This window comes from Neopelma chrysocephalum, unplaced genomic scaffold (genome assembly GCF_003984885.1).
Source record: "Neopelma chrysocephalum unplaced genomic scaffold, ASM398488v2 Primary Assembly neopelma1_66, whole genome shotgun sequence".
NCBI classification, from domain to species: domain Eukaryota; kingdom Metazoa; phylum Chordata; class Aves; order Passeriformes; family Pipridae; genus Neopelma; species Neopelma chrysocephalum.
The window spans coordinates 3,954,489-3,982,236 of record NW_020897725.1 but is presented as its reverse complement, the minus strand read 5'-3'; the positions used below and the strand labels follow the sequence as shown (position 1 = coordinate 3,982,236).

The following is a 27,748-nucleotide window of genomic DNA, read 5'->3' as shown; positions in this document are numbered from 1 at the left end:
TAGCCTGGGGTTGGAGCATGCACAGTCTCTTGAAATGACTCTTTGAGTGGGTCTGTTAAGTGGTTGCAGACAACACACTGGCTCAAAGGCTTACTATCAAGTTGTGCTTTCCAACTAGAAACTGTGGGGTATTTTTCTTCTTCCCAACAGTTATTTAAGTCCTTTAACTGAAATGTGAGTATACACCCTGACCTTTTATTGAAAACTATTGAAATTTTGGCAAAAACAATAAAGCCTAAAAAATCAGTCTGATGCTAATTAACTGACATGGAAATTTTCAGCCTCAGTGGTTGTGTTTCAGCAGCACTTGATGATTATGAAAGATGTCAAGTGGCTATAATCATAGTCATCAACACCTGTGCCGTATGTGTGTACCAAAACATGTATTTGGTCTCCTTTGTTAGGAATATATGCAATATCTCATTTTTACAAGTCTCTCTATTGGCTGCATTGCACATTTCTGTCTGTACAGGGAATGCCCGTTTAGAGGGGCTGCTGCTATTCGGCGAATCAAGGGTATACTTTTATGGAAGCTTTAATTTTCTTCTCATATTGCTTTATTCAAAAATGAATTTTTCAAACTAGTAATACACTGTCATTCCTTCTATACAAAATAATTGTCAGTAAGTTTTGTTTTTTATGCGTAATATGTTGTGTATGCAATTTCCACATGTTGTAATGATTTTCATGGATTCTCGCTCAAAACCAAGTATACGAATACTTTTATGTCCAGAAAATGCAACCTAAATGAGCACATATATGCTCATGTGAGTCTGTGTTTTCATAAACAATCCAAATTTGTGGTGCTTGATTCATAGAACAGTTTTGTTTGGAAGGGAGCTTTAAAGGTCATTTAGTCCAACCCCCTGGCCATGGGAAAGGACATCTTCAACTCGATTAGGTTGCTCAGAGCCCTGTCCAGCCTAATCTTAAATGTTTCCAGGAATGGGGCATCTACAGCCTCACTGGGCAGCCTGTTCCACTATTTCACCACCCTCATCTTAAAATTATTATATCTAATCTGAATCTACACTGTTTTAGGTTAAAAACCAGGCCTTACTAAAAAGTTTGATCCCATCTTTCTTATAGGCCCCCTTTAAGTACTGAAAGGCTGCAGTAAGGTCTCCCTGGAGCCTTCTCTTCTACAGACTGAACAACCACAGATTGAGATATTTCTGTCAACACTGATGGAAGTTAGCTTTGAAGAACTTGCAGTATTTACTTACAGATCCCTACTGTTGCAATACAGTTCTGACCTTCAGAGACACCACTTCTGAAGAACTCACAGAGCCTTTTTATTTTGTTGGATTTGATGAATGATGCCTGGCTTTCATTTCCCTGACAGACTGTTTATTTTCACCAGGTGTACTTCAGGGCTGACTCTTTGTTTGTTTGTTTTTCCCCTTTATTAGAGAGCTAGTTAGTTGTCAGCAAAATAACAATTACAGTATCTGAGCATTTTTTGCTTTTTCTGGAATGCCAGATGTCAGAATAAATCTTACAGAAAAAGATGGAAACTTTATCTCTTTTTAGTCATAGTAGTCTTGAAAATTTAAGCCAAAGTAGAATATGTTTTTCTACATTCCATCTGAGTGAATCCTTCAGTAGTAAACAAGTATTTGCATACTCTTTAAGTAAGCAAGCTCTAGCTAAACAGCATCCACTAAATCTTGTGCAGTCTATTGCTGACTTGCAAGAATTGCTGGGAACTGTTACACCAATATGATCATCCATCTGGGAGAAAAAAGCGCTGTAAAGTGCAGTGCCGTTAACACTTTTGTATGGTGAAAGCTTTGATGTGCTGGATCCATTCTGCACTTCAATGAATTACCCACAGTAAAAGAACAGTATAAACAATTGTAGTCTGAAACACTCCCCTGTACAAACCTGCAGTTATAATTGGTAGCTGTGGGAAGGAGTATCTTTTGATACTATCTCTCAAAAATTTATCAAAATAATTAAACAGATTTTCCAAAGAATTTGAGGACTTGCTAATTCGAGACTGATATGTGATTTAAAAAAAATACGCAGCTTGCTGTTTTTCAATAATTAATGGCTTTCTTGCTTGCAGAAAAATGAAGTTGCCAAATTTGACCTTGGACCAAAATTGTAGCTGGAATATTGAACTTTTTTTATTTTATGAAAACCACAGTGACAAGTCATGTAATTGTCCTCTGCAGGAGGTTATTGAGAAGCCCTGAAACTGATTGCAACTGCAGTGACCCAACACGGCAACAAATTAGTTTGACTCAACTTCAAATTGTTTTGCTCTAACATGCCCTGTGTCCATACACTTTGTATGCCATCTGGTTGTCAAACCACGTTGGATATGGGTTAACTTAGAAGTGGGTTGGATTTGCCCTCAACAAAGTAGGCATGGATGCCTCTTGCAATTCTAGCAAGCAAAGTTTTGTTAGTAGTTCTGTATAACTCCTACAGCCAGTAAAGCAGTATCTCTTTACAGACTGATGTGTTCTCTCCTGCTCCAGGAGCATCCAGGCAGGATTTCATCTCTAGTTTTAAATGTTGGTGTGTGGATGTGACCATCCTGTGCAATTCAGGTTTGTGGGGAGATCACATATCTTTGTCCTGATTAGTCTGCAGTCATGTGTCAGGCAACTGTACTGTGGTCATGTACTGGAAATGCTCAGTGTAACTGACCCCTGGAGAAGGGAGCTTTATCTTTGCTGTCTGTCAGGCAGTAGTTTAACACAGCTATAAAGGCAGGAGTCAAGCAGGTTCCAAGTAAGGGGGCAGCCAGGGCTCTCTCAAGTTCCTTTGTAAAATGGAATAGCTGTGGTCGAACTATATTGTATTGACTATTGCCTCTCAACAATGTGATGAGAGGTGTGATGCTGTAACTTAAAAATCTTCTGCATCTCTTGTTAGATGAGCCATATTGCTTTCAAACCTTGTGGTGGTATGAATAGTATAACTCATATCCAAATTCATGTGCTGTAACCCACTGAACTAGGTGGAGTCAGAGAAATCTTCAGTTAGTCCAAGTTAGAGCAAGAGGAACCTGGACCATAGATCTGTACCTCAACTGATCATGTTTCCAATTCCTGTAAGTATTTAAGACCATGTAGAAATAGAACTTAATGGAAGGAGAAATTATGTACTTACTGCCTTCCTGCCACACCACCACTGGACTGAATGTAGCAGTTAGAGGTGATGAAAATTCTTTATTCCTCTTTTAGGGTGATAGGAAAGCTCAGAAAAGTTATACTTATTTGTCTTTCCACTTGTGTGGGTTTTTACCACAATCCGAAAATAATAATAAAGGATAAAAAATAACAATATCACCTGACTAAAAGAGTTTTAAGAAAGGCATCAGAGACAAAGCACTCGTGTGCTTTATTTTCATTGTAGTATCAGTATGAGAAAATAGAAATATAATTAGTAGAAAACCAATTTAGCCCCCTTAAGCAAATGCTGTTCTAGCTTTGGACACCATTAGGACTCTGCAATAAAAATTCTTTAATGTGAACAACTATTGAGTTTTTATAATTAAAAATAATAAATAATATCCTGAAATGTCATTGCGTTTGTCATTTGATGGCTTTACTCCTATCTTTCTGTTTTGAAGCATAACTGTCATAACATCCAAGCAGGCCCTATACCAAATATAGAACAAGAACTATGTGAAAGTGAGTTTATAAGTAGCATCTGATTAAAATTGAAGCTGTAAAATATGAATGAGAGCATGAATGCCTCAGTTATGAGTAACACTTCGCATGAGTTCACTCTCAAGTAGGTAAGTGTTGTCCTGGTTTTGGCTGGGTTAAAGTTCATTTTCCTTTTAGGTACTGGTACAGGGCTGTGATTTGGATTCATTGTGAGGATAAAGTTAACACAGAGATGTTTTGGTTGTTCCTAGCTGTGCTTACCCTGAGTCAAGGACTTTTCAGTGTCTTGTGCTCTGCCTCTGAGGAGCTACACAAGAAGCTGGGAAGAAGCATAGCCAGGAGAGCTGAGCTGAACTGGCTAAAGGGATATTCCATACCATAGAACATCATGCCCAGTATATAAACGAGGGGAATTGGCCAGGAGGGTCTGATTGCTGCTGGGGGACAGGCAGGGCATCGGTCAGCGGTTGTGAGCAACTGTGCTGTGCATCACTTGTTTTTCCTGGGTTTTGTTTTTCCCATTACAAGTGTTGTCATCAGTAGTAGTATATTTTACTATCATTACTATTATTATATTTTACTTTGTTCCAGTTACTAAACTGTTCTTGTCTCAACCCATGAGCTTTTTCCTTTCCTGATTCTCCTCCCTGTCCCCTGGCTGTGTGGTACTGAGCTGCCAGCTGGGGTTAAACCATGACAGTGTATGTGGAGCAATATTTTACTTTATCACACAAGTAAAATTTCTTATCTAAGGACATTGATTTTCCATTAACCCCTCTTGGATTTGAAATAAGAGTCTCTCTCTCTCTTTTTAAAATCACTTCATTTCATAGTGGGTGTTTCATGTAACTGAGATTATCTGATACTGCATATTAAAGTGCAGGTCTCTCTTGCTTTCAGAAAACTCTTGATTGCATTGCAGAAGTCAGTCATAACAAGAAATATTTCTATGTTAAGAGCCTGGTTAGCTGCATGCTGATTTGTTCTTCTACTCTCTAAAAACCGTTTCTCCCAGTTATTCTGGGACTTCCTAAGGCAGACTTGAATTGATTCTCTTTTCTAGGTAAGGTTCAGTGAAAGGTTTTGCAAACTTGGGGAGTGCATTGAATGACTGGCAATTCCAAAAAGCTGCGAATCAGGACGCATCTCAGCAGATGCTCCTCTCTCTGTAGATGCAAATGTTCTTGTTGTCAGCATGTGTGTGGGTGTAAGTCACAACCTTTCTAAACTCATGGTACTGTGTTTCTTTCTAACCTCTTTCATCACCTCTTCAGGTAAACCTTTTGCAGTGGTCAATGTCGTGCTTTAAAGCTTGATGAAAATATCTGTGGTGAGTCTCAAAACTTAGAGTGGGAAGTGACAATGTTTCTTATTAACAACTTTGTAACATTCAGGAATCCTGACAGAACAAACCATTAGGAGCTGTCTTTGTATTGACCACTTCGGTGACAGCAGAGTAGTTTTCTGGTCCGTTACAGCAGTCCTGGAGCAGCTCTGCTGGGACCCAGCCACTCTGTAATAGCAGGACCTTCATGGCTAGCAGTGAACAGGTGCTTTCCATGCTGGGGAAGTTAGTTCACAGAAGGTGTTCAGTCTGCAGAGTTGTAGGGAGGTGATTTACTTTTATCACGTGGTGAATATCCCAAGTCTGGAATGATACTCCATTAATTACTGTGCTTAGGTAACTGGTAACTGGCTTTAGAAGTAACAGATTTTTGTCAGTCTCCCTTACTCTCTCAGATCTTTTATTGCCCTTGCTTTAAAGCTGTTCCTGTGGAGTCTGTGCTAGTGGTCTAATTGTACTTGCAGGTGGGAGGACACCAACAGCAGTTTTTCCATGTGGCCTGACAGTGCTTCAGAAGCAGTATTGGCTTAGAGATCAGGATCGCAGAACACATTAAGGGTGTTCCCCAGAATTGCAAGTGAACTGACACAGGCATACCCTACAACTATAATTAATGGTCCCTGTGAATCAGTCAGAATGTGTAAAAAAATCCTTGACAACTCTTCTGACTTGTGCAATGTGACATGCAGCTTGTTGCCCTTCAGAAGTAATCCAAAATTGGACTTGACATTGCTGCTTTTTGGGCTCTTTTTCACACATTGTCTCTTACAGGACTTCACAGAAACAGCATTCCTTGGACAAATGTGTTGCTTTCCTCAAATGCAGTATCCAATTCGTTTATACCTCTTCTCTTTCTCCTTCTCATTTCCGATATTTGGAAATGTTGGAACAACTTTCTCATAAGTAAGAGCTGAGACAGGCCTAAAGCCAGCAGAACCTGTAAAATGCCTAAAAGTGAAAATTAAATCTAAATCAAATTGCCGTAGTCATTAAAAACTTAACCAAACAACTCTTTCCCATTGCTTTTCCTCATTTCCACTGCTGAGAGAACCAAGTCATTTAAAAGTTTAGAACAAGTAAGAAACAGCAGAGGAAATCCTTTCCAGCTGCTCTGGCTTGTGCCAATAAACACACAGACTTCAGGAGGGAGGAAGTAATTTTGTCTCACCTCTGAATCTCTGATTTCTGAGAAACCAGCTTATGCTTTTACTTTTCAGGAAGAGAGAATGAATCCTGGAAGTCTTCCTTACTAATATGAAACAGTCCCTTATGCAACAGATGTACTATGTTAGTAGAGCTGTTTGGGTTTTGCCAAGAGAACTTGTGACTCTGTAATATTGCTGTGTTGATGTCAGTGATGTTTCTTCAAACATCATTTAGCACTGAGGCTAAATACTAAGGAATGACAACTTGTGCCCATATGGCTAAGGGCTCTTACTCTTAAGAACAGGATGGCTGTGTTCATGCCATCTGTGGGGAACACCTCTGACTCTCTGCTCATCCTGAACTATACCTGGGAGTTTCTGGGAAAGTATTAAGTGGCCCAGGCCAGTATCATCCCAGGAAACATTGGGGTGATTTGATAGAGCAAACAATGGAGTTCCAGTGCCTGGACCTTAGTGGCACCGGTTAATTTGGTGGAATGGATGGCAGTGGAGAATGGATATTCTTAGAACCAACCACGGCCCTCTTTTCAGAGCATGTGACATCAGATGAGCTTCAAAGGACTGAAAAATCCTCCATGTTTTACATGCGTACTAGTCCCCATCCTTCTGCCTTTCTAACAGTGCTACTTATAGCATTTCCTTTAGAGAAATCCAATGTCTGGATGCTGCTATTGAGGGATTCTGCAGGTGGTGTACGCCTGTATCTGAAAAATTTTGAGGGAGGTTCCATGTAGGTAGGAATTTTTTCACCTGACTCCTTGGTTTGCACATTTTAATCGAATGTATTGATATACAAATTATGTAAGACTCTTGTATTCAGTAGCTACTAGTTGTGACCTTGCTAACTCAATTGAATCAGGCAGCCTGATTTGCTGCTCTGTATCTTCATGGAGTAGAATCACAGACAGTGAGGTTGGAACTCATCTCTGGAGGTCATCTTGTCCAAATCCCTGCTCAGAGCAGGGTCGGCTAGAACAGGTTGTCCAGGGCTGTGCCATGTCGGTTGTGAATATCTCCAAGAATGGAAACTCTACAACTTTTCTGAACATTTGTTCTAGTGTTCAAGCACGTTCATAATAGAAAAGGTTCTTTACATTTAAGTAGAATTTCCTGTTTCAGTTTGTGGCCGTTGTCTCTTTATTCCTCCTGTCAGTTATATACACATGTTGGAAAGCTCCCCCTGAGCCTTCTCTTCTCCTGGCTGAGCAATCTCAACTCTCTCCACCTTTCCTTATCTTACAGATGCTCCAATCCATTAATCAACTTCGTGGTCCTTTGCTGGACTTGCTCCAGTATGTTCAGGTCTCTCTTGTGCTAGGGATTCCAGGACTGGATACAGTATTCCAGATGTGGCTTCAGCAGGGTCAAGTAGAGGGAAAGGATCATCTCCCTCGATGTGCTCTGCCCTACTGCAGCCCAGGAGACTGCTGGCCTTCTTTTCTGAAAGGGCACATTGCTGGCTTTTGTTCAGCTTGGTATTCACCAGAACCCCAGGTGCTTTTCTTGCTCACTGAACATCAAAAATGTTTCTTACACCACAATGAGTGGATTTTATGTAATCTCATCCTTATCATCTAAGTAGTACATGGCTGCTGAGAACATATACGAGGTCTTGAGGCCATGTCTGGCAGTGCCCATGTCCTGCTGTATATTGCAGAAAGAATTTTGGCCTATCCATCTTCAAGGGTCACCAGAAAATTGCCTGGGAGCAGGGTAGAGATAACTTGATTTAGATCAGCTTCTTATGCATCTGTGCATAATTGTTTGCAATTGATACTTCAATCTATAGACAGCTGTGATCCTGCTTACCATCCAGCTGATTTAATTCTGGGGTATGAACAGAAGTTCATACTGTCAGTGCTTACATGGTGCACAACATATGGCTTAACTAGAGAAGCTTTGCAGTCTGAGAAAACTGCAGAAAAGAACTTGTTTCAGTTGGAAGAAAACAGAAAAACACTGGTGAAGAAAACCAAGCACAATGTGTATCAAAAAGAGAACTCAAAGGAGAACATTACAGAAGAAATAGAAGTGAATTGAGTGAAGAGTATTTACAGATCTGGATATTTGGTTTAGAATTTTAATTATACACTGGAAGATTAAGTAAATAATTTCTTAGTATCTGTTGTTGTTTTTTGGGGTTGTATTGCTGCTATTCAGATCTTGCTATGTGAATACCATTGCTTGCTGGAGTTTCACAAGACATGCATCTACAACACTGGAAAGAGTGTTAAGCCTAAATGTTTATTTATTAAGTAGAAGCAAGAAATTGTGTTTTGTGCATAACCAGAATTACATTTGAGACTAACCCTAAAATAATTTTGCTTTTGTATTGAAGACTGAGTGCAAGCTAATGAATGGAGATGAAGATAAACAATTTAGTACTTGACTGAGGATTAAATTTGTGGCTCAGTGTTAGAAAACATTCTCTAGGCTCTTGTGGTTTAGGAAAGTTTTTGGCAGTTTCTACTAATCACAGAACATGCTGAATTGTAAGGGACCCCCAAGGATCATTGAGTCCAACTCCTGGGCCTGCACAGGACTCTCCGCAAGAGTCACACCATGTCCCTGAGAGTATCATCCAGGCACTTCTTGAACTCTGTCAGGCTTGGTGCTGTGACCACTCCCCCGGGGAGCCTGTTCCAGTGCCCAACCACCCTCTGGGTGAACCTAAGCCTCCCCTGACACAACTTCAGGCCATTCCCTCAGTCCTCTCACTGGTCACCATAGAGAAGAGATCAGTGCCTTCCCCTCCTCTTCCCCTCACAAGGAAGTTGTAACTGCAGTAAGGTCTCCCCTCAGTCTCCTCAGGCTGAACAGACCAAGTGACCTCAGCTGCTCCTCATAATGCCTTCCTCTCAAGGCCCTTCACCATCTTTGCTACCCTCCTTTGGACACTGTTTAACAGCTTAATATCTTTCTTATATTGCAGTGCCCAAAACTGCCACAATATTCAAGGTGATGCTGCCCCAGTGTGGAGCAGAGCGGGACAATCCCCTCCCTCGACCGGCTGATGCTGCTTTGCCTGATGCCCCCCAGGACATGGTTGGCCCTCCTGGCTGCCAGGGCACTGCTGACTCATATTCAACTTGCAATTGATCAGGACCCCCAGATCCCTTTCCATGGCACTACCTTCCAGCATCTCTTTCCCCAGTCTGTATGAACATCTGGGGTTGCCCCATCCCAGGTGCAGAATCTGGCACTTTCCCTTATTGACTGATGTTTTTCTTTTCTTTGTTCTTTTGTGTGTGTGCGTGTAAACCAGTGGAAGAAATTATTTTGTGTATTTGTGTCTGAGCTCTGATACGAGTGAAAGCACCTGTCAGAATAGTCTGTCTTTGCATCAGGAAAGTGTCTCACCCTAGACTTAACCAGTGTGTCACTGGTACCTAATGCATATTCTGTAAGTAAAAGCACCGTGCAGTGTGTCATCTGCTCTTGGGGTCTGCTTAGAGAATTAGTCTTCAGTATTACTGTAAAAAATTTCTGTGATGATAGTTTCCAGTCTTCTTCCTCTGTATAAATTATTATATGCAAATTATCTATAAGGTTTGTAATACATTCACTAGCCACAGCTGTTGTTTTTTCTCTAATCTGATTTTATTAGTTGATTAGTGTTTGTTCAATTCAGTGCCTCTTTAACAAAAAGACTTAAAGGTGGATCATGCCGTGTGTTCAAGGTGTCCTCTCCATATAGTCTTTTTTAAAAACAAGGTGTAACTGAAAATTCATATGTAATACAGTGCTTTAATGTTTGCTGTTCTCTCTGAAAGGAAAAATTTAATTTATAGTAGAAAGAAAAGCCACTGAAGCTATCAGAAAGACAACATAAAGAAAAAAACCCCAAAACTATTTCCTCTGGTTTGGGAGTTTGCTGATACTTGTTTGGTTTATATAAATTTCTTTTTCTTCCTTTTACTCTTTCCCACACTTTTTTTTCAAGGCCTTTTGGAATGCTGGATCTCACCCCCCCTAGTCCTGCTGCCTCCCTCTTGTGCAGACCCCAATAACCTGAGCTCTTCTGAACACTCTCTTTCAAAAATTTCATTTCAAAACCACAAGGACCTGAGAATCACACATTTCACTGCTAGATGGCTCTGATTGTGAATTAGCCTCGATTATTTACAGCCTGGGGAGTGAGGGCAGCAAAGATGGTGAAAGGCCTTGAGGGGAAGCTGTAGCGTCTGAGGTCACTCGGTCTGTTCAGCCTGGAGAAGACTGAGGGGAGACCTCATTGTAGTTACAACTTCCTTATGAGGGGGAGAGGAGGGGTAGGCACTGATCCCTTCTCTGTGGTGACCAGTGAGAGGACCGAGGGAATGGCCTGAAGTTGTGTCAGGGGAGGTTTATGTTGGATTTTAGAAGAAGATTCTTCACCCAGAGGGTGGTTGGGCACTGGAACAGGCTCCCCAGGGGAGTGGTCACAGCACCAAGCCTGACAGAGTTCAAGAAGTGCCTGGATGATACTCTCAGGGACATGGTGTGACTCTTGCGGAGAGTCCTGTGCAGGCCCAGGAGTTGGACTCTAATCCTTGTGGGTCCCTTCCAACTCAGAATATTCTGTGATTCTATAATTTAACTGATTTCTTATTTTAATTAGTTTGGGTTTACCTTGCAGCGCTTGTTTCTTGTTTTGCTCCTTCCTGCTAGGTCAAATCACATTGGAAATGGCAAAATTATTCTTCCATTTTAAAATGTTGATGAGATTCCTCTCACAAGCAGCTCTCTATTGCTACACTCACGGGAAGCCATCCACTGACCTTAGGCTCAGCTGTAGCTCAAATTAGCCAACTCTGTTTTTGTTAATTAGTCTCTAAAATACAAGCTTTAGGAGTATGAGAGTGTTATTATAGCCCTGCTTTGCTCCCAAGCTCTTCTTTTAGGAATCTGCTGCTGAACAGCCAGAGTGAGTGGCACAGACAGATCCCATTATGCCTATCTCAGGACCTAGGTGTGATGATCTCTATTGAAAAGTGAATTTCTAAATTATCACCCAGAACAGGCCCTTATGTGGTTTCTGAAAAAACCTGTAGGCACCTGAACATCCTATTTGCCTTTTTATTTTAGCCATGAATTTACCTCAGTGCCTGCAGTTGCTTCCTTACGCATGCCCAAAATTATCCCAATCTGAGCAGAAAAGCATAAGGAAAAATAAGTCTGGCTTCTCCTTTGGGCTGAGGGCTGTCAAATCCTGCCTCCAAAATATCTGCCTGCCTGGGGACGTTGGTGCTTTCCCTGGCATGCAGGAAAGGGAGGGCTGTGTAACACCACTGCTGCCAGTGGGATGCTCCCCTGAGGACTGGAGTGGGTTCTCTGTGTCTGTCTTGGAAAGAGGCTGGAAGTTGACAGATGTTTGAGCTCTTGCACCTTGCGTACATGTTCCCGAGTGCATTGCAGCAAGGTCAGTGCAGCCTTACCTCAGGAGTATTGGGACCCCCTGGCCTGAAGGAGGAACTGGAATTCAGCATGTTCCCCTGGTAGTTTGAAGGTGAGCTGTCTCCCTCTTTTAAGGAGAGCTCCCTTGCTCCTAGCTATAGCAGTTATTTTTATAAAGAAGGCCACACAACATTTTTCTGTACTTTGTAGTGGAAAATGAGCTTTTATTTTTGTTTGGGAGAATGAGACCCAAAGCCAGAGCGGGGAGCTGGGCTGCATGTTCCGTTTTCACCACAGTGCCGGGCTGCAGCCTCTGATAAGGCTCCTGCATGTTACTGTTGTATCATTATTATTAATATTAATAATATTGTTATTGTTGAGTCAAATGGGTACAGAAGGCAGAATTTCTAAAGGTCTGGATTCTGTTACAGGGATGAGTTGCTTACAAACTAAGTACAGTAAGTCATTGCTTAGGTATCTGGTTCTTTTCTGATCCAAAATGACTGTTGTCTCACAGTGTTCTACAGGTCAAGTGTAAGTATTAAATAGGAGGAATAGGCCAGCAGAATAAAATCCTTATGTCCTGATTCTCCTCACAGCTACAGTAATAAAGGCTGGAAGAAACGCAAAGGAACTCTGCAAAGTGTGTTGTGCTACTGAGCCAGCAATGCAGCAACAGATTAGTGCCTGTGTCTGTAAGACTGTGCATATAATTGAGTAGAGGTAGCTTTTACAACAGGAAAATTATCTTCCCCTAGGTTATAAAATGGGCAGCATAAATTGTAAGTTCAGGGCCCACCAGGGGTATTGTGTGCAGCTTGACAGGTGCTAGGCTTCTAATTAAAGCCCACAAAAAGAAATGCTAGAGCAAAAAATGCATCAGGAGAGATGTGGCTGGTTCATCCTTCAGGTTAGGAGAGTTGAAGCAGTCTACGGTACTTAACCTATGAGCATGCTGCTTTTAATTTTCCATTTTTATTGATATGAATTATTAACATCATGAATATTAACATGAAACCTTTCTCAATTTCATTTTTTATTAAAAAATTGAAGGATGAAACTGCTATGGGTGTGGAAGAAAGCACCACTGAAAGCTGCTTGCAGATAACAATGTGGAGCAGTAGAGGGCTAGGGATACAGAACTGGGAAGCATTTTAATACTGTATGTACCTCAGCACTGGGATATGAAAGCTTATATTAATATTTAATAAAAATTTAATTTTGCTCTTTTTCTTTTAAACAAAGCAGTGATTGGAAAATCCTATTAGAAAATTTAAGTTTTCAGATTCTGGTCTGCTGCAACCTCTGATGGCCCACAGACCTTTTGCAATGCAGTACAGTAAGCTGTCTGGTCATGTTATGTTGGTCCTTCTTACTTCCCATGAGTTTGACATTAAAAGAAACTCAGAAAATTAATTAAGCATTTTTCAAATAGTTCTTCTTTGTGTAGGGGTTTTTCCTAAATGCTTTATGGCAGTAATGGTAATCAGGAGGAAGAAGGCATGGCTTTCCCAGCATCACAGAATGAGTGAGATCGCCCCCAAGATCGCTTTCTGAGGTGTGACTGTGGTGGGTTGACCTTGAATGGACACCAGGTGCCCACCGAGCTGCTCTATTACTCCTCCCTTCAGCAAGAGAAGAAGATGGAAGAAAAGAAGATGGAAAAAACTTGTAGGTTGAGATGTAGGCAGTTTACTAAAGTAAAAGGTCACACTCAAGCAAAGGAAAAACCTAGAAGATTTTATTCTCAACTTCCCACCAGCAAGTGATGTCCCCTAATTCCTGGGAAGCAGGGCTCCAGCACATGTAGCAGTTGCTCTGGAAGGCAAACAGTTTAAAATAATGAATGCCCTTCCTTCCTCTTCCTTTTTCTTAGCTTTTATATCTGAGCAGATGTCATATGGTATGGAATATGCCTTTGCTCAGTTTGGGTCAGCTGTCCTGGTTGTGTCCCCTCCCAAGATTTTGCCCACCCCAAGCCTACTGCTGTGGGGGAAAATGTTGGAGAGACAGTCTGGATGCCATGGGAGCACTGCTCAGCAGTAGCCAAATCACTGGTGTGTTCTCTAGGTACAGCACAGCTCTATGGGGGCTGCTGTGGGGAAAATGAACTCTGGCTCAGCCAGACTCTACACATGAAAATCATGAAAGATTTACGTATAAAGGGATCATTTTTCTGCATCCTTCAGTATATTTCATACTGAAGAATCATGTCCTTGTTATGTATTTAGTGGCCTAGCACCTTTGGCTTATTGCTTGGATTGATGAGTAACAAATTAGAGCAAGCAACAATATTGACTGACAGTTTCTGTCCCATGGATGGGGGAGGCAGGCTCACAGACCCTGGTCTTCAGCCACGTGAGTGTTTCATACCAGTGCAGTTCAGAGCTTAGTGGGTACATTTGTCTGAGATAGGAGCAGATGTTCTTCCTCACTTAATTAAGCTTTTTTTGAGTTCACATGTGTACTTCACAGAGCTTGCCCACTTCTCTGGATGCTCACACCAGCTCTATTCTAGGCAGAAGTCCAGAACCTCTTTTGCTTTGGAAATATCAGTAGGTAAGATAGTCTTTAGCAATATCAGTAGGTAAGATAGATAGTCTTCTGTGTGATTTCAGGGATTTCTCAGTTCCAATTGGGTTGGGCACTCAAGAATGAGTGTGGGGTTTGTTTTGTGTGCATGTGTGTATGTTTATTTTTCTTGTGGTAGTAAATGATCCTTTTTTTCTGGAAGAAATCTGATTTTTGTGAGGTCTGCCATTGGGAGTTACAGGAAAGGCTCATTTGAATTTGCTGTAAAGACTTAGTCGATTCTAATGCTTTCCAAATTGTCTCCCTTTCCTTTTCTGTGTAGAGGCTGTATATTATAATGTATGAATGTATGTTTACTCCTGAATAAATTAACAGGAGTTTTGCAGACGTGTTCTAATGTGATTTTTTTTAATTAACAAAGAAATGGGGTATATAATGCGTAACGGGTTGCACACTGAGCAACATTAGATTAACTAGGAATAGAAGAATTGTGTGTCCTGCTGATGGTGGACAAAGTCAAAGGTGTTGACAAATTCACTTACTTCTTCACAAACAAAAAAGACCTTGGGGTTGTTTATTTGAATAGGGGGACCATAAATCTGGTACACAGATACCAACAAACAATAGTCCTGGATTTTTTTATTAAAAAGTACAATGTGCAATATAATAGAAGCTCATTATTATATGTCTGTATATAGTTATATTTAGCTGTAGGTAATATATAATTTTGTATGTCCAGGAAGTAGATTGGCAAATGTATATACAACAAACAATGTGGATTTATAGACTGCCTGCTAAAGGTTTACATTTATCCTTAATTTACTTTGTGGGTCCTATCAAGTCCTTCCTGAGAGCACTAAAAATGGTTGTCTCACATTTTACAGTACACTTGAAAAGTGGTGTAATATGATTTGTGCCTGAATTTATATTTCAGAGGGGAATTCAAGTTATTACTATTTCCTCCTATTACAATCATCAGGTCCTGAATATGTTCATCTGAAAACAGGACTGTCTAACAGTCTTTTACTCAAGACTTGTAAAGAATCAATATAGTTCCCATCAGTACAGTAAATTACTAACTGAACCACTTCCAGTAATTGTGATGCACAGTCTCTCATTAACCCCTTCTCTTCTCTGTATTGAGATTTGTATTCTAATTTTGTCTCAGAATAAAGTTATTTTGGAATGTATCTGTAAATCATTAGACACTAGAGTACTTAATTCAAAATTTGATAGCTAAGGCTGTTATTTATCTGTAACAGTTCTGTTTAATCTTTATTGATGATCTAAACAAAAGGATTGAGTGTGCTCTCAGTAAGTTTGCAGACAATACCAAGTTGGGTAGGAGTTGGGTAGGAGTGTTGATCCTCTGGAGGGCAGGAAGGCTCTACAGAGGAATCTGGACCAAGCCCAAACGTGTGAGGTTCAACAAGGCAAAATGCCAGGTCCCACATTGGGTCACAACAACCCCACCAGGAAAGATTTAGATTGGATATTAGGAAAAATTTCTTCACGGAAAGGGTTGTTAAGCAGTAGAACAGGCTGTCCAGGGAAGTGGTGGAGTCACCTTCCCTGGAGATGTTTATAAGATATGTAGATGTGGCACTTGGAGACATAGTTTAGTGGTGGACTTGCCAGTGCTGGGTTAATGGTTGGACTTGATGATCCTTAGAGGTTTTTTCCAACCTAAGTGATTCTATGATTCCATGATATAAGGATATGTGGTACTCCCACACAATTAAAGTATACAATTAAATACTTCCTTGAAAATGTGTGGGTGAGCCAAGAACTAGGAATTGTTTGCTTTATTTATGGGAGGGGTTGGGAGTCAGGAGACTCTCACTTCTAGAGAGGGATTTTACCTTCAGCATTAATTTTCAAGGCACTTGGACTCTTTCGAGCTGCTTGGCCAGAAGAAAGTGTTTACCAGGGAGAGGGTAAGGGTACTTTTAAAATGTTGTTCCTAAAATGAGTATTCAAGATCCATGCTCTGTTAACTCACTGTCTTTCAGCATTTGTGCATGACTTCTCCATTACTGTAGGTTTGTTGGTATTTTCAATAGCATAAATCCAGCATTGCTGTGTCTGAGCTGAGCCAGACATGCTTGAGCCTGTGTAGCAGGGCATAGGATCCCCCAAGGCAGTGATGGCTGTGGAGAAACAGCTGGGGGTAGCTAGCTGGGAGACATCCTTGGGAAGAGTCAAGGAAAACCTGAATGTGAGAAAGACATCTCCTAACCTGGTACAATTTCAGAGACCATCACCGAACAGGTGGTGTATAGCTCAAAGGACTGTGTCAAAATAAGGAGACTAGAAAATAACAGTGATATTTGATGAAATATGGAGGGAATTGGGAAAGGCAGCATTAAGGTGAGAGGAAGTTGTACCAAACTAAATAATTTGAGTTAAATAGCTTCACAGAGGCAACACTGACATCTTAATCCATTCATCAGAAACAGACAAATTTAGAAACAAAGTCATGTCTTGGTTGTTGCTAATTATGTATTTGATAATGCAGCTAAGTTAAAGATTATGTTGAATTACTTTTCTTTTGTGTCCTGTTAATGTTAATGGTTCTGAAGTGTGGAGGAAGGACAGAATTGTGCAAGAGAACTGTGACCTAAGAGGGTTTTTTTGGAAATAAACCCATTTTATTGTAGACTTATTGGCAGCAGTAACAATAGTCATTGCTTCCTCTTGTCAGAACTATAAACAGAACTATGCTGAGACAAAGGATGCAGATAATTTTCAAAAAGTGCCTTTGTTTACATAGCTGCTTTTCTGACTTTGATGAGACATTTATTGACCAGTATGACAGTGTTTTCTTTGAGAGACTTTATTATAGAGCTGGTCTTATCCAGATCCAGCAAATAATGAATGAGAAAAAGCCAGAGAATCATCTTTGATGATGCTAACAAATAAAAGCATCTCCAAAGCTAACTTCATACATGAGAATATGCCTTCGTATGCTTCCATTGGAGACATACTAGAGTCATGCTTTTCCCATTCATGTGTCTTAGCAGAAAATAAATCCTACAGCTTCATGCTGGTTTGCTACTTTTTTTAAATGGGATGAGAAAGCACAAGAATGCTGGATCTGATGTTGGAGAACTTCCTCAGTTCTCTGATATTCATCAAGGTTAAATAATTTCCTTTGTTCCTCCTGGTCCCTATCATTAGAAACTATTTTTCCTTCTGCTTTATTTCTGTACCAGTATCCCTTGTGTCTCCTCTCTATTGAAGCTGATTGCCAGTTGAGAGTTGCTCATCACATCAGAAGTACCAGGCACCTACCAATAGCAATTTTGGGGGCTAAATCTCCTTTGCCCAGGCTGGCAGCTGCCATTATGCTGGCAGTGGATCAGTAATGTATTTGCTGCTATAGTAAGTCTGATGAAAAATGAATCCATTCTTACTTTTAAAGCAAGTAAGTCTTCCCTGATTAGTGACATACTGGATAGCTGAAGTGGGGCAAAGAGGGTAGTAATGCAAGCTGCAGTTTATCCAGAGTCTGCATTAGTCTTATGGCTAAAATCATTAGTAAGACAAACCAGATCTAACTGCCTTTGCAGGAAAAGCTGTGGATTTACCACCAGACATTGATGACAAAGTGATTTGTCTAGTTGACTAGGGATGAGACAGACATGAGAAGGAGAGATGTGCTCTTAAATTCTCATGTAGAGAGCAGAAAATACAGGACTGTAGAAGATCCGATTGGTTATCAAGAAAAGCATCATGAAGTCATATCAAGTTTGCTCTGAAAATTGGATTGATTTCTGATTTATGCTGCTTCTTTTACAAGATGTTTCTGAACCCAGGATCCTCAATTATATCTATATCCATTTGTTCACTCTTCAAGTCAGTTCCCAAGTTTATTAGTTCTTCTTTTTTCCCAGTGTTCATCTCCCTCCACTGCCATCGTGAGGCCATTAATGACTGTTCTTTTCCTCACCTACTCTCATAATTTCACCATTCCTCATGATGAAGTCATAGCCTCTCTCTTGCCCATTCTTGTTTGCATTCTTTCCTGATTATGTGATGAGAGTTTTATCCTTGTGTCTCACCAGCACCTGAACGGTGATAGTAATGTCTGTGTCTCTGTCATGGAAATTTCTTACTTGATATGTTCAGCAAGGCTTGTTTTTAAGCACTGAAGTCAAGAGAAGCCAACATTCAGCCTATATAAGCAAGAGGAAAGCTGTGACCAGGCTATTTCAAGTAAACACAAAAGCAACATGTTTGTAAAACCAGAGAAGCACACTGTTAATCCATTAACTAAGAATAAAATGGCATTTGTGACATTAAAGTATAAAAGATGAAAAAGTTTTCATCTTGCATAATTTAGAGGTTTAGGGAATCTTATGTTCCTATTTTTTCAGGTTTTCTAGGTTTGTCAGCTGAATCCGTCAGAAATATGACCAAAAGGCATGTGACTGAAGTTTACAGACCATAGAATCAACAGCTGAATGTTGACCTGTTAACCAAATCCTGCAGTGCAAGACCTAGCGAACACTGGGAGCAATTAGTAGGAAATCAATATAAGACAGACAAAAATGGGCAGTGAGCTTCTGGAATTTGTACCCCAGGAGGCTACAGAAGCAGACAGTATCAGGAAGATCAAAAAAAGAAATTTAGGGACATCAGGACAGTAAGTAGGTGTTAAAATTATGTGCTCTCTAATAACCCTAGTATAATAGTTCTGAATGTTGTTGTGGTATAAAGGGAATAACTTCAGAAACTAGCCCTCGCAGTAGCTCTCCCAGAATGCATCTCCTACTGACACTATTGACACTGAACACAGGCTGTTGGTCTGGCACTGGGGCCTTCTTTAGTGTCCTTGGAATCTCCAGGAAACTTCATTTCCTGGGTTCTGTGCCCCATGGTAAGTAAACCGAACATCTTGTCTTGATAATCAGGTATACCTATCATATTGTACTCAGGAGACAAGATCACCTTTCCTGGCCATACTTCACACACATCATTTGTTCCCACTAGTGGTTTATCGTTTTCATCCACTTTAAATTACTCATAGTTTTTTTCAGTGTTTTGTGTGAGATCAGCCTCTTACTAACTATCTGCTCTCATTTCCCTGTACTCCTTTGGTTCTTTCTACATGTTTAATAAGTCCTTTCTTACCTGTCCATTCTCCTGCATCACAAGTGTTCTTTCAAGGCTTCTTGCGAGGTGTCCCTCCATGTGTCTGTGAACTGGCAGCTGTGTGAAGAGCAATAGGCTATACCAGTGCAGGGAGGTACGAGCATTTCTGATTAGGTACAGCAGACTGTGCCATGTTCCTTGCTCTAGGGCCAGTGCCAGCCTCATTGGACCAATGCTTATATTCATGCTAATCTTCTGTGGCATGCAATGTTTCTCCCTCCATTCAAATTTTCATCTAGTCCCAGCTTCATCAAATGAGATCTGCAGCAGCTAAGTCATATTAGAAAAAATTAGGCCATCAATCCATTATTAAACTGGAAAGTGTTTTATATTTTGTGTCTGCCCTCGGGGTGTCTCCAAACATTCCACAGCTGATCTGCCCTGAGTAGGAGAGGGCTGGGGTTTATGTGCTAAAAATGTGTACAGACACTAAGGGAATTGTGGGGTTTTGTGTAAAACATTTGATTTCCAGCCTTGCAACTAGCTAGAGCCAAGGCCTAGATGTTTGTCACTGCAATCTTTATGGTTCTGTTGGTCAAGGTGCTTTTGAAAAAAAATGTCCTGTTCTCTTTTAGGCAGGTAGCTGCTACATCTAAGAGGTAGTGCCAGTTTTGTAGTGTTGGGAAATTTTCCTGTGATGGTAATCAAGTTCCTTTTACTTGTGTTTGAGCAAAGACCAGCGTACAATTTTAGAAAATGTTACTTTTGTCACATGTTCTGCTCTTGACAATATATTCTATCCAGCACTCTCTGAAAATTAAAAATCTATCCTGAATTTTTATTGTATAGCGGTCTCTCTGTTTTAACCATGATGCTTGACAAAATGACCATCTTTTGTGTATTTTTATTAATTTCCTTTGTTAATCTTAGCTTTTTCAAAGAAAATAGATCTTTAGATTGAGATCCTTCATGCAGGTTATTTCACAGGACAGATGATGTTGGAAGGTGTGTCTGGCAATCATCTAATCCAACCCCCTACTCAAAGCAGGGGCAAGTACAGCTCAGGACCTTGTCAGACAGGCTTTGAATGCTTCTTAAGACAGAGATTCTACAAATTCTCTGGATAATTGGTTTCAATGTTCAATAACGCAGAGTTCTTAGCACCAAATCATTACTCTTTCAGATAGGTACAGTACAGGAAGCAAGACAGTAATGCATCCAAAATCATTAACTGATTGTCAGGATCTTGGCCTTGGTAACTAATTGGCTTTAGTGACTGATCCAGGCATTAGGAATATCTTTTCAAAGAACATGATTTACTATCAGAATGAAAAATTATTCCGGTTCTGGCTTTGATGTTGTTGTTCTAAGTGCTGAGGGGAAAGAAAGTATGGGGAGGATTGAATTTTCACACTTCAGATCACTTATTGCATTCTTGAAATACCACATTTGAATGTTTACTTTCTTGCCTCATCACTGCCTCAACATGTCACTTTGGATTTGGTGCAAGAAAGAGTTAATTTAAGGCAACTTGTGCAAACTGCTGCAGCTTAGGCTCAAAGCACAATGCCATTGGAAAAAATTGTCTTTGACTCATACTATCTGCAGCAGTTTGCACAAGTTGCCTTAAATTAACTCTTTCTTGCACCAAATCCAAAGTGACATGTTGAGGCAGTGATGAGGCAAGAAAGAGTTAATTTAAGGCAACTTGTGCAAACTGCTGCAGATAGTATGAGTCAAAGACAATTTTTTCCAATGGCATTGTGCTTTGAGCCTAAGCTGCAGAGGAACTGGCGTGCCAAGAGTTGAAAATAGACGTTTCTGTTTTGTGCACACTCAGCTTCCAAAGGCAGTGACTGGGGTAGAAAACCGATTTGAACATGAAATAAAGAGTTGCGCCGAGGAAGGAAAGAGTAATGACTATCCATGGCCAAAAACAGGTGGAGGGCACTGGATAAGATGCATGGCCTCTGTCTGTCCTTTCATGTTACTGTTGCTGACTCTCTGCCCTAAGATGACGTGTGTTGCCGCTCTTTAAATGGATGATTTGTTTTTTTATTTGCTTTCAGTTGCTAGATTGACATTACAGACGATACTCCTGAACTGTTGTACATCCTTTATAAATTGCTTTAAGATGTTTTAGTGAGATAAGACAAATAAAAATTGAAGTAATTATTGCTGCCTTTATCACCAGGGGAATTGGACAGCTGGCATTGATCTGTAAGAGACTAATTTCCATATTTTGTTATTACATTAACCCTTAGAATTCTTCTTGTTAATGATTTCAAAAAAAGTTTTCCTAATCAAAAGGTCATCCTCTGTAGTATGTAGTGCTTGAGAGACACAGAAGGGCAGAAGATCTATGAACACTGTCATTTTTATCTGATCAATAACATCTTACTTTATTAATAGTAATATCCCAGTATTTTACATTGCATCATATCAAGATTTTACTAACCACTTCAGAGACCTGCTTCTGAGTGAAATCTAGCAGTTAGTGAAGGGCATACCCGTAACTGCTTGGTTTGGGGCAAAAATTATGCACCCCTTTAAACCCTTGGCATTTATCTTAAATTTTTTAATTAAAATAATTATAAAAATTCTGTACTCATTGCTGTTTTGTAAGGAAAGAGATTGAATAAGGGCCTTATCTTGCTGTGTTGAGTGATACTTTCTGATGAGCTAAATTGTACCATTCGTCCAAAAGCCACAGTAATGGTAGCACAGAGACTGCTGTATTGCAGAGGGAATAACCTACTCTTTGCTATCTTCTTCTGGTTTCAGAATAAAGCCTGAGAAATCAAAGAAGGAATTTTTAACAATTAAAAAGAACTAGAGGAGGTAAAAAGTTGAATTTGTTTAAAAAAGTGTACCAAACAACATGTCATTTTCAAGGTAGTATCAATGCACCTCCAGTTTGATTTGTTGGTATTGGCCAGGGCACCTTTAGATAACAAATGTATATACTGGGAATCAAGAGTCAGTGTAAGGCTACTAAAAGACTCTTCTCTTGGTGAAGTGGTGCAGTGATGAAGACCAAAAAAAGTAAGTTTTGGGTTTCTTCCTCAGGTAAAGCACTGCTCAATGCTTTGTTTCTCTGCTTGATCCAAATACTTCCTTAGTGTTGGCTCAGCCAGTGTACAGCCTTCCTCCTGTTTATTTATAGTATAGTGATGCCCAAAAGATGGAGTTAGAGTTCCACTAGCAGAATCTGGGGAATGTAGATTGATTGATTTTTTAGCATCTACAATCTGCCTTGGACTCTAGTTCAACATTAACCTAAGAGTAAAGATAAGTCACAAACTGGGAGTAATAGCCTGCAAAGACCATAGGCTCCTTATAGTGGAGTAGATGTCTTTTTATAGTTGGACAAAATATTTTTCAGGAATGATTCAGATATCATTGATAAAAATCTCTGGCTTTTTTTTTTCTTCTGTTTTGCTGTGATAGTTTACTGTTGAGAGGGATTTGGAAGGCTGAACCATAAAGTAGAGAACCATATTGGGGAATGATGCTGTTACACTATAGATATATCTGAATTGCAACAATATTCATCCTCGGTATATCTGAAATTGATTTAATTTGTGAAGTCTACTGTTACTGGTTTCTTGACAGTAATACAGCTGATTGAATAGAGATGAGGGTCTTCTTAGGCACCTGTGTCAATTGTAGACTTATAGGGGATATCCTGCCTGTGGGAAACCAACTGACACTGAAGAACAGCAATTGGTTGTCCCAAATGGCATAAGTTACCTATTTTAAATGCCTGTATCTCTCAAAAAAACACCAAAACAATACAGAAAATTGAAAGAAAAGGCAGGAGTGGTGTACGGATCTCTAACAATAAGGAAGTATCTAACTGATGAAACAGTATCTTCTCAGGCTGAGGTCCTTCAGGGTTGAGAATCTTTTCTGTAGTAAATTATATTGTCAGAGTGAGACTATTGCATTAATGGAAATCCTTGGGTGATTTTTCATTCTATCTTTTGCACCCAGGCCGTGCTTTGCTGAGACTTACTGACAAAAAGCTTGAACGAATGGGTATTGCCCAGGAAAGCCTGCGACAGCACATTCTGCAGCAAGTCCTTCAGCTGAAGGTGAGAGAAGAAGTCCGAAACCTCCAGCTGCTTACACAAGGTATGAAAAACAATTTTGATACAGACAGTTACTGAGATCAGGTAGGAGACATTTGCCTGAGGGCATAAAAGGTGACTTGACGTTCTCCTGCAAGCAATGGTGCATGAAAATGTCTCATGGATTCCACATGCTTTCCAAGGGGGGAACAAAAGGTAAAATAATGCACAAATAAATAGAGATGTTCAGCTGCCTGTTTTGCATGATCAATAGGCTTGATGGTAGTCACTTAACTGTCTGCTTACTCAGGTGAAAGTAATTACATATAAAGGGCACAGGCAGTGAACATACTGTCTTTAAAAACATTGCACATTTTGCATTAATTGTTTACTTTAAGTGTTAGATAAAAAGTAATTTCTGTAACCTATTTTATGGTAAGAGTTGTCAGTGGAAAATTACCTGTTAGACTCTGTTTTTTTGCAGAGGACTGATTCCTTCTTCAGGAAGGAGTAATTTTATTGACTTGAATAGAGTTGCTTGTAATGTATGCTGCTAAGAAAATGGAAAACTGGGCTCAGTATGGAGTCTAGATTAGAAGGCAGGGAAGGAGAAGTAACAGAAAGGTTGTACATATTTTCCAAATGAGGTTAAGATGTTTTATGATGACTTGTGTTGCTAGCTCTCTATAAAGGCTTTTAAATGGCTGTGGTAACATGGAAGAAAAGCAATTATTGTGGTAGTACTGTAAAGGAACATTTAGAGATCCTCTACTATATGTCTGCAATACTTTCTCAATGTTAAATGTTGTTTGGTAGTCCAGTGAGATAGCATAAACCACATACTTCTGTGGTGTTTTGGTTCGGTGCCCGTTATATGTCACATCATATGAAAAAAATAGAGTTCTCCAGAACATGCAGTGTATTTTTAACAAAATGTCCTTCACACATGACATTATGTTCCTAATTAAGCCTTGCTCACTGTTTGGGGAAAAAACTCTCTGATTAGTTGAGTAAGCTGCATTTTATCTGAAAGAGCTGATGTCTCAACTGAATTGTTCCTTCAGGCTTGGTGTCTTGTGGATTGTGATGAGGAGTTCTAGGGCTCCTTCATCTTGCCATGAGCTGTAAATATGAGCTCACCTCATCTTATGTCATTTCAAAGGCAGTACACCTGCTGAAGCATAATGTCCTCCCCAAATGTTTAGAACTGTTCTTTTTCCTTTTATCCATTATTCCTCCTCTTCAGAGCTGGCCAGGTTTTCTCTTCCCCTGCATCTGGAGGGTTTGATGGACTGTGTGAAGTTCTGGTCACCCACCGGCACTGTTATTGGCCTGCTTATGAAAGTTGGGATTTGACTGATATGGGACAATGAAGACCCACTAGCTATAAATTTGGATCAGTTGATCACTGCAGTCCAGATAAACCTGTAGCTGGCATTGAGAACTACATGTTTCCTGGCTTCTCCTTTATTGTTCCTCTCTGGTTCTCCTATGGACACATCAACTGGTGTATGACTTATGATCAAGTCAGACAGTGGTGACTGCCATTTCAAGGACTTTGTGGCAGCATCATGTAAGATCTATTCCTTGCTTATGCAGTTGAGGATACAAGTTTGGACTTTGGTAAAAGGATGCTGGACTATGAAGGATGGGCTAGGGATAGATGCATGGATGTGTGTTTAATGTAGTCTCTCTCTTCCATGTAGAAGGAACATTGTTATTAAGTTTGATCCCATAAAGGCAAGCCATCATATGCTTTATGAAAGGCAGTACAAGCTTAACAAAAAGCCAGTGGTGTGCAGCTCTAGCTGTCTTCCCCCACAGTGGTGCTAGCTGTTGTGCTGTACTTCAGTGTCACTCCAATATATCCTTGGTGAAATTGCTTGAATTGAGAATTTCTGTCAAAAGAATTTAATCCTCTCTTTGTAGTTTGTTGTAGCTTAACCATGTGAGCAAGTACCCACAGCTGGTAATGGAGCGGGTGAGTTAAGTGAGACAAAACACACTGCATTCAGAGCTATGGTTTTTAGGGCTGGGTGGCTGCTGGTGTAACCACCAGCCACAAGAGCTTGTTGTTGCCCTGTGTTTCAGAGCTCAGCTGGGAGTGGCTGTGTGAGTGAGCATGAGCAACCTGTCCTTGAGAGGAAGAAAACAGTACAAAACAATAGAAATACAATTTTAATAAACAAATCTGTGAATGGACCTCATGGACTGTAAAACCTCGTCTGAAAGTCAGAAGCCAGCCATCTTCATGTGCTATTGGTCCACCAAAGATGGTATGAGAGCAGACACCTTTCAGGTGTATAAAAATAGAGTAAGCAGAGTGTTTTAAAACTCTTTTAAAAAACCAGAAGAACCAAAATTGTGTTTATTTTCATCTTAAATAGAGCTGAAGTTATGGGGCAGAACAACAGTTTGTAAGAACGTTCCTCTGTGCATCAAAGCTGTGTTGATTGTATGGTTCCAGAGTGGGGGGACAATTAAGTGACAGGATAACAGCAGTATTCCTGCCCCTTATTGCTTCATTTACACCAAGTTGGAGCATGTGTCTGTTGAAAATACTTGCTTAAAAGTACTAAGGTTGGAATGTTATTTCTCCACTGTAGTGCAGTCTGTAAAGCTGCTTGTATGTCAGTTGTTCTCCAAAACTGGTTCTGTCCCTTTTGCTGGTTTCTTCAGACTGTGTCCACTCATATCCTTATTATGATTTATATGTTCCCAATCCAGGTTGTTACTGGAATAGGTTTCTGTAAGTGGTTTTTTGGTTTGGGGAACACTTGGAGAACATTTTTTCTCTGAAAAGCAGTTTCTGCCTTCTGGAAATTCCACTTGCAAAGTGGAGGTCACACTGTAGCTATTGCTGCACTGTGCTTTACTGTCCTCTAAAAAGTCCTCCAAAAAGAGGGGGAAAAAAAGCCCTCTGTCTGTCTCTCAGTGCACAGCTCAGGAGATTGTTAGGTGAAAGAAGCTGTTAAAACCCATTTCTGAATTAATGTAGCACACAAGCTGGGTTGCAAGCAATGAGGTCCTAATTCAGAGCCCATTGATGTCAGCAAAAAGACTTCCACTGACTTTAGTTCATACCCCAGTTGAAACTGGAGCAAGCAGGGAAAGTTTTTAAAAAGCATTATATAATACTTACCAGATACTTTAAGTGGTTTTGTATTCTGTTGTCTGTAGAGAAAGTTAAACTCATTTTAAAAACGCAATAGCATTCTTTTCTATTCCTATTGCAGAAAATGACTTAAAACTGTTTCATTCTTCTTCATTCAAGATACCATCCAGTCTGTTCTGGGGATCTTAAAGCCAGAATACTATGTGATTGTGTGTTTGAAGTCTTGTCTTCAGTTTTAGGAAGACTTTTCTTTGGAGCAAGAACTGCCTGATTGAGGCTATTATTGGCAGAAACACTATCCAGCCTCCACTAGGATAGAAGGGCACAGGCCTAACTACTGATCTGTGCTTTTTTTCTCTGACTTAGTGATGTTGAGGAACTAATTTGACAAAATATCTTCCAGTGTCTCTTGGGGAGAGCTGCACACTGTTGGAAACACCATTATTATACTGTTATCACTGTAAGCCTGAGTTGAAAGATTTTTTTTAAAAAAAAACATTACATAACTACACAGAGAAGGAAGAAGTTATTTTGAGATTTCTCAATGCAAGTCCTGCTTTGGGCTAACATAGAAGAGACTGTCCTCAAAGTGGTAGAGCAGTGCTGTGTGATTCTGAGCAAAGTATCCACAGACAGCAATCTGCTCAAAGGGCTGAGCTGGAGAAGCATTTTTGGATTTGGACTATATGATGTCTGCATTTAAGATGATGTTGGGCCCCTAAGCTCCTCTGTGAGTTTCATGTAGGGCAAAGTGCTACATGAATATATTGCCAGGCCATTATTTCTCCTGCTAGCAAAATGTGTTTGAATAAAGCTTTGTGCTCCATTGAAAATCATCTCAGCAGTTGATACCTGTTGAAATTATTTCCTCAGTAAGTTTTCTGCTCATTCTGCACTGATGCTCAGCTGCTGAAATACATATGTGCCCAATGGTAGTCACAATAAGATCCTTCCCGCCTTCCTGCCTTCCTCCCTCCCTTTCTTCTTATTTCCAACATACTTCCATTCAAAACCTGTAAAGGTAACCCTAGCACTGTATTCTTCCAGGAAAGGAACTCAAGGACCATCAAAGTTGCATCTCATCTTCCTCTAAGCTCAAGAGCAATGCATCCCAACAAAGAGGAAGTCAGACATGAACCTGTTGGAGTGAGTACAGATGAGGGCCATGATGATGATCAGAGGGGTGGAGCACCTCTTCTGTGAAGAGAGGCTGAGAGAGTTGGGCTTCTTCAGCCTGGAGAAGAGAAGGCTCCAGGAAGACCTTATAGCAGCCTTCTAGTACCCAAAGGGCACCTACAAGGAGCTGGAGAGGGACTTTTAGGGACACATGGTGATAAGGCAAGGGCTAATGGCTTCAAAAGGAAAGAGGGTGGGTTTAGGTAGGACACAAGGAAGAAATTCTTTACTGTGAGGGT

The 27,748-nt window shown here is 40.3% G+C and overlaps 1 protein-coding gene across 3 annotated transcripts in view; it reads left to right on the top strand.

The window, feature by feature from the left end:
* SAMD12 (sterile alpha motif domain containing 12) overlaps window positions 1–27,748 on the top strand; it is a 165,071-nt gene that overhangs the window by 58,301 nt on the left and 79,022 nt on the right. For 2 of the 3 annotated variants that reach the window (XM_027684348.1, XM_027684349.1), the window contains exon 4: window positions 23,142–23,282. In XM_027684348.1, the coding sequence (XP_027540149.1) occupies window positions 23,142–23,282 (141 nt within the window). Of the gene's footprint in view, window positions 1–23,141; window positions 23,283–27,380; window positions 27,714–27,748 lie in introns of those variants that run through there. The other variant, XM_027684347.1, reaches the window with a different exon arrangement.